This window comes from Alligator mississippiensis, chromosome 1 (genome assembly GCF_030867095.1).
Source record: "Alligator mississippiensis isolate rAllMis1 chromosome 1, rAllMis1, whole genome shotgun sequence".
Taxonomy (NCBI): domain Eukaryota; kingdom Metazoa; phylum Chordata; order Crocodylia; family Alligatoridae; genus Alligator; species Alligator mississippiensis.
The window spans coordinates 326271534-326285274 of record NC_081824.1 but is presented as its reverse complement, the minus strand read 5'-3'; the positions used below and the strand labels follow the sequence as shown (position 1 = coordinate 326285274).

The 13741-nt window shown below is 40.2% G+C and overlaps 1 protein-coding gene across 1 annotated transcript in view; it reads left to right on the top strand.

Annotated features, from left to right (window-relative positions):
• Positions 1 to 11905, top strand: part of MSL3 (MSL complex subunit 3) — a 53825-nt gene extending 41920 nt beyond the window's left edge. Inside the window, exon 13 of the mRNA XM_006270523.4 lies at positions 2810 to 11905. Coding sequence (XP_006270585.1) covers positions 2810 to 2909 — 100 coding nt within the window. The 3' untranslated portion in view covers positions 2910 to 11905. The remainder of the gene's footprint in view (positions 1 to 2809) is intronic.
• Positions 11906 to 13741: the final 1836 nt, after the last annotated feature.

Here is a 13741-nt window from a genome sequence, read left to right as displayed (position 1 = left end):
GCCAAACCTTTTCCAGCCCAAAGCACACTTACATTAACAAAACTTTTCCTCAGCACACCTGTTAAGGCATTCCTATTCTCGTACCTATTGTAGCTCATTGCCACGACAAAATTCCGCGGCACACCTGTTCCTTTCTGATAGCACACTTTTGTGCCATGGCATGCTGGTTGGGAAACTGCCTTAAACACAAGAGCATCCTTCTTCTCTCTGTAGCCCTCTCTCTCAGTTGACTGTATTACCTCTGGTATTATTTAACTCAACAATTTTGCTGTTCTTCTAATGTGATTTCCTGTAGTTTGTTACTTGTGTCTTGAAAACTTGTAACAGCACATTGTGTGAGGGCAAGGTGGTAGAAGTTGCCAGGCAGGGCTTTAAACCCATGTCTCCTTCAGCTTAAGAGCTGCTATATGGTACTGGGTAAGAGAGAAAGTCACTTAAACTGGAATTTTCTCCACCCTTTTAGTTTTCTGTGAACTTTTCTAAACTCATAATTGGAATTAATGAGACTCTTAGGTCAGTTCTCTGCAAGTGGCTCACTTTAACTTTTTTCCTTTTGCTTTAACGTCTCAGAGTTCAAGATTTTTTTTTTTTTTAATGTGACTCCAGTAATATTTCTCGCTGAAGGATTTTTCTGCTGTAGTAACCTAGAAAAGTGTTATGTTTTCATTGCCTAGGATAGCAAGGGAACGGGCTCAATTCCCCCTTTTTATTTTATTTTATTTTATTTTATTTTATTTTTTTACATGAAATAAGAGAGACAGACCTCTACCACTTCACACAGTTTCTTGCAGTAATTAACTTCTGTGAAATGAACGAATTGAGAGGAGAATGACGAGGTCGCATAGTGACACATCAAAGAGCTGATCACTGTGTAAAATGCTTGTATTTTATATTGCTCTTGTTATTTTTCCTGGAATTGGGAACTTATTTGATGTCCAGGTAAGAATAGTGTGTTTAAGTAAATGCACAGGTTGTAGGAAACGCCTTTTCTCATATTTTTGTCTTTTCTTTCTGCAACAAATTTTGTTTTTAAAGAAGAACTTCTGAGTGTTCAACAATTAATGTATTCCTTTTTAAATTTGCTATATATGTACACAGAATATTCCTCATCGGGATTCTTTGATCTTAAGAAATGCAAAGCATCAAAAGGAATAGTTACGGCACCATAGTTAAGAATTAGGTTGGAAAGACTGTATGCAGTATAGGTACTGATAAACTTTAAATGAATATTTATGAAGACCAGTGGGGGGGCCAGCCTTTTTGGTAAATGTTCCACAAATTTAGGTCCTGCATCTGCCCAGAGTGCCACTTCCATTACCTTTCTCTGCTTTCTGCTGCCTGCCCTCTCCCTGATCTGCCACATGAAACACAGAGGCTGCCTATGATGCTTGTTGGCACATGTGCAACAAGTTGGCTACCACAGGTATAGACATAAGTGTCTTATACTAATTGACTGAAGTTTTGGCTTCTAAAGGATAACTTGTGCTAGCAGTCCAGACGTGTACAGTGAGACTGAATTCTGCACCTGTGTTAGCTCTGGTATCCTTTAGTTCCATTGTTTTCCCCACTCATACAAATGAGCAAATTGGTAGATGTAGGTATGTCAAACTTGTCAGGCCCTGTGGGTCAGATGAATGATGACTGGTATGCAGCTGGTGTACAGACTGGATGAAGGGCACAGGGCCAGTCTGTGAGCCCCACATGCTGGATCCAGCGCATGGGGATGGATGGTCTGGTTTGAGCACCATATTGATCATGCACCCTAGACCGGCCCTGCATGCTGAATGTGGTGTGTGGGTCTGCTCCAAGACTCGTGGGCTGGATAATGGGGCTCTCTGGGCTGGATCTTCAACACCTTTGGGTTAATGGTTTAAAATGTTACCAGAGCTTGGATGTCTTGTCTTTTCTACAATGATTGATGACACATTTGACATAGTTGTCATGTACCATACTCTGGCTCTGTGCCTCTTTGCTGTCATGAGTCATAAACTGTGACCTTTCTCAAGGGACTCCCTTGTTCCCTTTCCTCGCCCCCACCCCTTCTAAAAATGGAGGGGGTTGGATGTCAAGAAAAGGGGAGCTTATTCATGGCTGCTGAAGCTAATTCTTCCATGTTTTAGTAGCTACATCATTGTTTAGGGAATTCCACTCTTGCTTATATGAGAGAAAGGCACATGCTCGCCAGACAAAGTGTGGCTGTGATGGAAGGTTTTTCTTTTTTTGCCTTATTTCGAGAAAATGCCAAGTTATACAGCTGTAGAACTGCAGAGTCTGCAGAGACACAAGGGTTTGTACAGCAGTGTCTTGGGAACAAGAAATCCATGAAGGATGGAAGGGACAGATTACTTACAGGCATACACAAGGACTAATGAAGTTGTATTTATTTTTAAGGATACAGATAATTCACAGACATCCAAGATGCATTATATATATTTGATATGTAGAGATAATTACATTCCTTTTTTAATATTGATGAACGGTACATAGTAGGCATAGGGAGTAGGTGCAACAGATGTAGTTGCAAAAAACTTTTACAGTCATCTCTTGCTTTTAGGTGCTTATTCTCAGAAACTGTTTCACAGTGAATTTTTCACATGTAGTTTAACTGGGGATTTTGTGTGTAGCACAATCAAAATTCTTGCTATTTGAGGCAGTTTTTCTTATGGCTGAGAGCCTTTTACACTTTGAAATTTGGTATGTGTAGTCCTCCATGTGCAGTATATGCTTCTGAGAATTGCTCCTCTCAGTACCTCTTCTTTTTAAACAAAGTCTTCATGTTCTGTTTCTGTGTGTGTTCCCTCTCCCTCAGGTTTTTAGCAGAATACCATGATGATTTCTTCCCAGAATCTGCTTATGTAGCTGCATGTGAGGCCTACTATAGCACCAAAAATCCTCGGGCAATCTACTGAAGCTTTTTCACGAACAATTGAATCCTGTGTACGCTGCCCATGATATTGCTGCTTTGCCACGTGGCTGCAAGAAGAAGATGAGAAGAACTTTGAATGTCTTTCACTTGGGCAAGAGAGAATATCTTCTGTGATGCCTAGATTACTTAGCAGAGATGGACCGCTTCTTTAAGAGCTGTGCAAAGACAGCATTTTGAATTACTCAATGGGTTGAGTATACACTCCAGTTTTAGATGTATGAAGAAAGCCTTGCACTGATTTCTAATGCATAGGACTGCATATAATTAAAACAAAGGGGGAAAGCAGATGCATTAGCAATTGGATATTTTCATGAAAACAAATGCTTCTTCCTGTGTTTCTTTTTAATGTGAACTCCTCAGCCTAAAAAATAAGACTGACTTCACTGTTATATAAAGAGAATGCTTAATTGGCTTCCTACGGATATATTTTCATGCATGGAACTTGGTTTTTGTTTTGTTTTTTTCTCCTTTTTGTAAAACTGTCATGGTAGAAAAGATTGTTTTGATGTAAAGGAAAATTTATATAGCTGTCCTGTTTGCATGATCTCTGCCTCAGGAAAATGGTTTTCTGTGGCTTCAGTGAAAGATTTGTTGCTTGCTTTAGCTTTTTAAAAAGGTATCTGTCTTATCCCATGGCAAGGGTGTCAGAGTTCCAAGGAATTCAGACCTCACCAGTGATTGATCTCACATGTGGCTGCAATTGATTCTCAACACCACTGCAGAAAAACAGAATATTTTACTAGGTCTCCAAGGGGTAGGCTCAGAGAATCAATAAAGTGAAAGCAGTTATTTTGGCAAGCATTTTTTTTTTTTTTTAATAAAGTGCACGTTGGTTCTCTAATTGAGGGTGTGATACTGGCTATCTAATCTTAAATATGTCTTTGTTTGGCTTTGCTTAGTACTGTTGTTCACTAAATATTGCAAAGTATATGAAGAATGAAGAGCCAGTAGCAGTCCGATGTAAAAATGGTGTCTTCTTCCTATAGAGTTGTTTCTTCCCATAAATCAGAAATGCATCTCTTTAGATTTATGATGGTACTTATTTTTTTTTACACTCTGTAGCACTGCAAAACTCATACAGCTGCATGGGATTAAACTGAGTTCTATTATCCCTCTGACAATACATAATCAGCAGAGATGAACTAAAAAAAATCTGTTTGAGATTTTGTAGCATCTGAGGCCCTTGGCAGACATTAAAATAATGGTGACCATGGAATCCGAGGAACATTTTTTCCAAGCTCAAAAACTGTATCATCCTATGTCGTGTGTATGGCAGGATGCATAATGTTTGGATGAACTGTATTATTCCTCAGATCCAATCTCACTACTACTGGGGGCTACCCACAGGACCTGCTACCCATGTTTTGGGCAGGAGATGGCTGTATCCTGAACCCCAGGGCTGCCATGTGTCTGATCCAGTACTCAGTTGACTTTACAATATGGGACTGGGCCCAGGGTAGCCCTGAGTCTTAAAAACTACATGTGGAGACTGGATTGTGTTTAAGTACGGCTTAAGCAGAGGCAATGGATTCTTATCTCATTATTTGAACTAACTTTTTATAACCTCTGTGTCCCTATGGATGCACTTTGTTTAACTCTTTTTGCATCTCTCAGCAGTGTCCTCTCTTTTTCCTCCCTTGTTGCATTTCTTTTTTATTTAAACTACTGCTTTCTATTTAAAACCCTTGCTTCCTGCAGATCCACTCATAGAATTTGACAAATTCAAAGAATCTGTTGCTTACAAAAGCTGAATTAGCCTATACGATGCCTCTCTGCCTTGCCTCCTGTACAAATTTTAGGTGATCTAATTAGAGAATCATTCTTTTTGAGTTGGAAATATTGAATTAGAATGTGCATCTGTGATACTGCAACTGAAAAGAACCAGCAATGTGGGGAGTTAGGAAGAACCAGCTTCCGAATGTAAATAGCACATTTAATCTGTAAACCTGAAATCCAATCTTACCACTCACTGTTACTTTTCAGAGTGTAATAGCACTCTAAATACTTTGAACTGAAAAAGTAAAGATATTCTTGGTTTCAGTATTTTAGGCTTGCAGAAAGGTTTCTCTATTTAAACTTAATGGTTCTTACACTAATCTCAGTTTGACATGGATTCAAAAGATTTGTGGATCTTTATTTCTGAAGGGTCATTATCTATTGTATTCCTATAATGCCAAAATACTTTCTTTTACTCTTCTAGGCTTCATTCCAGTTCTGAAAATTCAGAACCTTTACAGTATGGTCCGAGTATTCAAAATCCTCTGTATGATGGGAGCATGTCTAATGCTAAACTTCATATAGTAGGCAAAAAAAAAATTATTAATGAATGTCTAACAAGCCATTCAGCTTGAAATATTGCTAAAACTATCCTTGGTCCTTTTCATTGTTGCAGATCCCTGCAACAAATGATATGTCAAATCTTTTGTTCCACCCTATCAATACCTACGAATAAAAAGGCAAGTTCAGAACTGAGTTGAAACTTTATAAAATAGCTGTGTTTAACTGTAAAAAATGACATTTTGTCTGTGTAATTCATAATGTTTTATATATTCAACTTATTCAGTTGACAGACAATAATTCTAACACCACTTCAAAATGGAATCAGAAAATCCAAGTATTTACAACTTGCATTGTGATCATAAAAAAACTTCCTTTTGTGACTTGAAATTTTGCAAGTGAGAGATATAGCATAGCCTATAGTGGTAGAACTCAGCATGTCACTTATTCCAAAGTAAATGTATCCACAGAGGTTTTTGTACCTGTATAACTGTAGTAATTATGTTTGTGAATTTCCCTGTGCCAGCCAACAGGCTCTTTGCAAGGGCAAAGGCAAGGCTAAAATGTGTCTAAACTAGGTGCAGCATTTCAAATAAGGCTGGATAGTTTGATTTGGGAGGGGGAAAAATCTGTTAGTGTAAGTTTATAGAGGAAACAGTCTGTATGGCATAATGTTGGCTTGGGTACTGGAAGCAGCATGTTAGCGATTCTTAGTAGGCTAATTAGTCCTAGTACAAATGGGTGTTAATGGGGCTGTGCTGTTGCTGCTGCCATTGCTGCTACTATTCAGAGTGAACTTCAGTATGCACACAACATTGAATTATGCCGTGTGGGCATAACATGAATTGGCTATGTGTAAGATTTGCTTTCTGGTTCCCAAACCAGTTAATCAATTAAATAACTTGCATCCTTCAGTTTCATTAGTAGGTTCTACTTCTAGTTTTAATAGGCTTCTTTAAAAAGAAATCTTCAGATTTTAAAGTTTATTTCCCTTTAATCTAAGTCTAAGTGTGTGTGTGTGTGTGTGTGTGTGTGTGTGTTGGGGGGAAGAGAGGGTAAAATCCAAAAAAACATTTTCAACTAAATATCTTTTGTTATTCATTTTGGTGCTGCACTGTTTCTTAGTAGGGAGGGAGACTCTGCTGTAATAACTGTTCTTAAACTTGAGTTCTTGGTATATTGTTCATGGTTGGTGGGAATGTCACAGACCAGGGCTCCATTGTTTTAGGGGCTGTGCAAGTAAAATGAAAGTCTTTTCCCAAAAGAGCTTCAAGCATTTGTGATCTTGTTCTCAGTACTGCGACACTAACATATCACCTTTGACTCTCATTTTAGGACTAGCTAAATGTGAAACTTGGCTTGATAATAATATTGATTTTTTTTTTTCTGTGCTTTTTATTTTTAAAGGAGGCCTGGAAAAGGATTTAACACCAGTGATACAGTATAGTTTGTTCAAACCATCTAATCTAGTTCTTTAATGAACTAGTTTTCCATTTTCATGAACCTAGGAGAATATTTGGCAAGTGACCTACTTGTGGATCTGGTGGCTATTTAGCTAAATAAAAATTGCCAGGCATGATAGGACAAGTGGACACTTGCCTAGGATAAATGTGAATGGTTATTATGCTGGCTAGCAGCAAGAGGGTAAGTTACTCATTTTCATAACAGATGATCTGTCTCCTTCCTCCCCTTTCTCTTCATCCCCTTCTAGTTTTTGAAACTTGCTGATTAAGATGCATGCTGTATTTCTACTTTGTATCTTCTGTGGTGAATTTTGTGTGCTGCCAGCACAACTGCATATAGGCACCAGAAGCATGTGAATGTATGTATACATGCTTTGGTGCGTTGGTAGCAGCTGCTTTCTACTGGTAGAACCAGATAAGTGTTCTGTAAAACCACAAATATTGGGTGTTACAAATCTGCCACATGCATGAATCTGGTTGAAACTGCCTTTATTGTTACAATTTAAACAAGTGAACAATTATAGTTTCATAGTGCTTAGAATCGGAAGGGACCTAAACAGATCATCAGGCCTGACCCCCTGCCCCTGGCAGGAACAGGTGCCGGGGTCATAACATCCCAGCCAAATATCTGTCCAGCCTCCTCTTGAAGACCCCCAAGGTAGGAGAGAGAACCACCTCCCTTGGGAGCCCATTCCAGAGCCTGGCAGCCCTAACTGTAAAGTTATGTCTCCTGATGTCCAGCCTGAACCTTCTCTCTAACAATTTGTGGCCGTTATTCCTAGTAACCCCGGATGGTGCCGGGGGAACAGAGCTTCACCTAATTCCCTCTGGTCCCCCCTGGTGAGTTCGTAAACAGCCACCAGATCCCCTCTCAGCCTTCTCTCATGGAGGCTGAATAGATTCAGGCCCTTTAGCCTCTCTTTGTAGGGCCTGACCCTCTGCCCCCTGACCATGTGAGTGGCCCTCCTCTGGACCCTCTCAAGGTTAGCCACACATCCCTCTTGAAGTGCAGCGCCCAGAACTGGATGCAGTACTCCAACTGCGGCTTGACCAACACTGCATAGAGGGAAAGGATCACCTCCCTGGACCTGCTTGTGATGCATCTGTAGATGCACAAGGTGTGGTTAACTTAGCTTTCTCGCATTGGCGGCTCATGTTCATCCTGGAATCAACAATGACTCCAAAATCCCTTTCTGCCACTGTTGACAAGGGTGTTCCCCAACCTACAGGTGTGTTGCTGGTTCCTTCTTCCTAGATGCAGCACCTTCACACTTGTCTGCATTGAATTCCATCCTATTCTCATCTGCCCACCTCTGTAACCTGTCTAGATCTAGCTGGATTCTGTCCCTCCCCTTCAGCGTGCCCACTTCGCCCCACATCTTGGTGTCATCAGCGAATTTGGACAATGTGCTTTCCACACCCACATCCAGATTGCTGATCAAACAATCTGCAATTCTTTTTTGCAAATTTTTTTTAATTTCAAGATTGTATCCCAAACACTCCCAGCTGGTGGGTTCTAAGGGGGATTTAGCCTGCCATCAAGAATTCTTCCTATGCGACAAAAACTTTGCCTGCTACCTTTTATATAACTATAATTCAATTGTAATAGTACTCAAAATCCTGCTGCAGTTGTGGATTAATGAGTTTGTAATATTGTGTTTGATAGTTATGTAGGTTGCTCGTGTGTGCCGCTTAAGCTCTCCCCACTGAAACACTTTGTTTAGATTTCATGTATGGCTGAGTAGGTGGTAGCTTTTACTCATTGCTTATAATGTAGGATTAATATGGACTTTATTTTGTTTTAACTGTAATTAACTAGTGAAGATATATAATTACTTTGGCATTAAATACCTTAGCTGTTTTTAATAAAATAAAAGATTATTTTAATGTGCACAATTGTTATAAGCAGCAACTAATTAGACATTCCACAAGGATTTTACCCACTGACAGATGGATGGTATGACAAATGTAATATATATTTGTAATAGTGCCAATCCCAAGCATTTGAAATCATGAGTCAGTACCCCGAAGTCATGGAACTGGTTTAAAAAATCTGAAATTTTAGTCTCTAAGGTAACATGAATTGAGTTTTTTTCTTTGCAACCAAGAGGGCTAGAAATTTCTAATGAGACCTGATCTCAGAGACCTTGAAGAGCGTGGAACTTAGGAAAACACTAAGTGTTGTAACATTGGCAGTAAAATTGGGTTTAGCTATGCTGCATTATAGTAGGCTGCTACTAATGTGAAAATAATGGGCGAGTTAGTATTTGAAGAGATGTATGAATATAGATTCAGAGGTAGATTTCCTGGTTAAGAAGTTGCTGCCTAAATGAAATTCCTCTATACAAAGTGACCTCACTATGCCCAAGGGACAAATCTATAGTTTAAGTGATATGTTTTTAATTTATTTTTAGTGGCTTCTTACAAGTTTTCTAATCTAGATGGAAGCATACAGTCAGTGTAAACAAAGTATTATGAAGGCACAAAGGAGGAGGACGAAAGACATCCACTGGGTGCCATGGGCAACTGGTGCCTCCTGAGTCTGGGGGGGGCACCTGCAGAAGCTGGCATCAGCGGCAGGGACAGGGCTGGTGAGCACCCACAGAAGGCAGTGGTGGTGGGGTTGGGGCTGGTGAGCACCTGCAGAAACCAGCATTGGCGATGGGGATGGGGCTGGCGAGTACCTGCAGAAGCCACCAGCAGTGAGAACAGCCCTGTCGGGGGGGGGGGGGAGGGGCACATGCCCCCTCTACCAGTTGCCTATGCTGGACGCGTTTGCATGTGCCCCTGTGGCACTGTTGTTACTGCATTGTCATTAATATTTCCTTCTGAAAGTACTAAATGATGGCACGGTAACAGCCTGTATTGTGCCATGCTGGCGGCGCACGGTTATTTTTAGCTGTTATATCGCCACAGCAATGCGCTATACTGAGGGAATGCATTGCTGCGGTGACGTAGTGGCAGCATCACAGTTTTTGCCTGCGGATGCTATGTCACCGTAGCACGTTACTATGGTGATGTAGCGTCACGTAGACGCGCCCACTTGTACATATACGGTGTAGTAATTTTTGTCTATATTGTTTCTAACCACTTATTTTCTCTCCTTATTAGCAGGTCATGGTGCTCTCCTGGGAGCTGGGAGTCCTGGATATTGGTCCATATTCATTTCCATCCTTTATTCCATTGAATAAAGCATCTATTTCCATGCTTTTATCCATTGATTTCCAGTGGCTGCTGAACGTTGGCAGTAGTACCCTTTCTTGTGTTTGGGGAGCACAAGCAACCACCCAGCAATAGAACGTTTGAGAATGTGAAAAGAACTCTATGGCAGTACCAGAGCAGCCATACTTTTAGCCCAAATGCTAGGGACAGACCAACAGATCGCAGTGAATTAAAGGGAGACAGACTGGCAGCTGTTCTGTGGTTCCTCTCCCTGTGCCTGCCCTTATTCTGCAGTAATGAAAGCTGAACCTCAGTAGTTTATCCCCAGTGAAAGAGGGCTCATCTTCCCAGGTTTAGCTTTCATCATCAGGAAGCCAGTGTAGGCACAAAGCTAGTATTTTCCTGCCTGCTTTTAATGTGCTTTAACTTTTTCTTTGCACTTAGGGGGATGAAGCTCACCTGATCTGCAGAGGTAGCCCCAGGACTAGAGTCCAGGACCCTTGGCTCTCCCCTACCTGATCCCTGGAAGTAGCTCTAGGTCTTGGCTCTGGAACTCTTCTCTGCCTGATCCTTGGAGGCACCCTCGGCCCCTGACTTGGGAACCAGGGCTGCGCCCCACTCATTGCAAGTTTGGCAGTGCAGCCCAGCATCGAGGAACCTGTTTCCCTAATGCCGGGCTTCACCAGTTTCAGAGCCAAATCATGTGACTGAAGAATTTCATGCCTGATCCCAAAATTTACACATTCTGCTATACACATTTGGTATGACAGGATGAACAATTTTTGGGATCTGGCATAAAATTCCACACGTCTTAATTACACAATCACACGTCTGTCAGGGGCCTTGGAGAGAATACGAAAACAACCATTACTGCCATTGTCAGCTCAACCATTGCAGCTGGCCTGACCACTACTGCTGCCTAAGGTGAGGAGCCTGGTTGTTAAGCCTCTGTTTCAGTGACTTTTAGAAGAGCAAATGTCCTTCTGGCCAATTAGAAGTCTAATAAGGGGAAAGTGTAATCTGTTACATCTGGGTAGTGTGAAGGCATGCATGTTGAAATAAACAGGAAAGCAGCATTCCAGTGAAGTGTCTGAATTTTGTTTTTCTAGTTTTAATTTTTTGAGTTGATACAAAAATGATTTTATTGTGAAGCTGTCTTTAAAATTTAGGCAGCCATAGGATTTAAACTCAAGCTTAATCACAGTAACTTCAAACTGCCCTGGAGTGAACCTTATGTTCCTTGTAGTTTTTCCCCCCAAACAGACTTTCAAGAAGTAGTCAGTGCCAGCAAAAATCAAAACCCCAATGTTGCCTTCTTACGGATCAGTCTCATCCAGGGTTTATGTAACAGTGGGCGAAGATGAGAGGAAGTGATAATAAGAAACTGTTGGGCCTCTTGAGGAAAGATGTAAACTGACTGCAACCAATAACAGTAAACCTAACAGATGAGTCCCACAAAGTGTAAATTATATCATGATATGAGTAGTGTGTGTTTTGGGGGGAAACAAAAGGTAAAAGAAGACTGCTAATTGTGCATGTACAATGCTGAGGAATTGGCCCCAGCTCTTCAGAAATGCAATGAGCATGTGGAGTTTGCAGATATATAGAATGTGATTTCTGGGCAGAAATGTTTTAGGACTCTCTTCTGCTAGTGTCAAAATTTAGAATAATCCATAAGGACAAGAAGATCATTTTCTGGGACAGTAAAGCTGCAATTTAGACTAACTAAAAATTCAAAGAATTAGTATAGCCCCACCTGGGAATTAGACTGAATGAGAGGATTAAAACTGAGCACCATATGGTGTTCAATCTTTGTGCAATTTGTTGCTTGTGTAAATAATTTGAGTACTTCCGGTTTGGTAATCAGTTTGGGACTCACAGTAGGAGTGTCAACCAAAGGTCCTCCTCAAATGCGTGTGTTTTTTTTTTTTAATGAAAAACTTGAGATTAAAGATTCAAATGTTAAATGAATTGTGAATGTTTCTAACGTGCTCTCCAAGCGCTGAAAAGAGAAAAGTTACCCTTATTTAAAATGTGTTTAATATCTGCAAATTAAATAAATACATTTCTCAAATCATTAGATTCTTTTGGATACCTTGTTTTAAAGCAAAACAGCTTGGGAACCAAGAGCTGTACTGTTTTCTGGAGGGTGGAAGGTGAGGAAGGTGGGAAATGACTAAGAAATGTCTTTTAAAAACAATTTTCCTTTCACAAGTCTGGAAAACATTTTTTTTTCTTTTCTTTAGTCAGGTTATAACATGGAGATTTGTTTGGTTTTTTTTTGGTTTTGCTTTTTGCCGAGCTTGAAAATTGTAAATGTAGGAGCTATTTGGAGCATGGGACTGCAGTAGCCACTGAAAATAGAAAATCTTGCATAATATGCAACGCCAAGCACTCCAGCTAGTAATGATTGCCACCTAGTTAGCAGGGGTGGGCAATTATATCAGGTGGAGGGCCGCTGACTGAGTTTTGGCAAGCCATCGAGGGCCACATGACAGGCAGCCAGAAGCAGAAATATATTAATTTTCTAAATGTTTTAGGGGCCCTGCGGGCCCGCAGGCCACATTTTGCCCACCCCTGAGTTAGAGTATAGGATTGTTACATAACTATAGTGACTAAAAATAGCTGCATGATAATGCAAGCAAAATGCTGAAAAAAGTCTTATATGGAATGCAAGAAATGGCCTCTACTTAAATATTAGTAGCTATATGGCATCCTTGTTTGCTGCTAGAGACCATTTCCTTTTAGTAAAACAATATTCCAAAGGACATATGTATGTCTGATCAGCCTGTGACTTGGATTTTGGGTCTGTTTATGCTGTGATTAGTTGTGAATGCTAGAATGCTTTTTGGTGTTGTTTGACTGACAATTGGTGTTTGCCTAGAAATTTGAGTGAAGTGATAGTATTTATAAATGACTTTACAGCTATTGAAGTACTTTTCCTTCCAACCTAACTTAGAACCAGACAAGATAAGAAATCAAGAGCTTAAGACTTCTCACTACTCTTAGTAGAAAACAATATTTATGTAGACATGCAAACAACACGTAGTTATCATGATAGTGAATCAGTTAAAAGGTCAGGGTGCACATGAGTCGTAGGGGTCTTTACTTTCATGCTATTAAAATATGCTGTTTTAAAAAAAGCTAATTTGGGAGTAAAGAGTATTTTCAACCAGGTAGTCTAAGTTCTCATTACAATATGAAACAAATGGATAATAAAGTAATCATTATATACGCAGGTGGGACAATGTACCTTGCTTCAACATAGACAGCATGGCTTGATAAACAGCAGTTGTCAAACAGACTTGATTGCTTGCCTTGATTCAATTACAGTTTTAGTAGATAATGGACATGACAGCTAGATTTCTGTAAAGATTTGAATGGTACTCACATGGGAATCTAACTCATACAACGTCGGTTTAACTTAATAAGCGTAAAAATAATTGTGGTTGTAATACAGAATTGGCTGAACAAACATAAATGGAGCAATTATGAATGGTAAAAAGCAAAGTGGGGCTCAGCAGGGATTAATACTGGGACTTTGTACTGCTTAATGTATCCATAAATGATCTGGAATAACAACAAAAGTAAACTGTACGTTAATCAAATTCACAGATGGCACCAAATCATTGTGATTGCAAACAAAGCAGAGGCTACAGACAAACTACAGATTGTGTTAGACAATTTAAAGCAATGAAAATCTGAGTGTGCCGGATGTATGTGTTATATGGCCTCAGACCCCTGCCAAGAGACCATTGTCCTACAGGTGGTGGCAGGTTGGACCCTAGGGTAAGATCGCCCAGTCTGCCTAGAGGGTGATCTTTTTCCTCCTCAACTGCCACGACTTGATGTAATAGCTTCTTGAGAGGTAGTTTCCCATAGGTGATCTTCCTGGTCCCAATCCCTTTCCTCT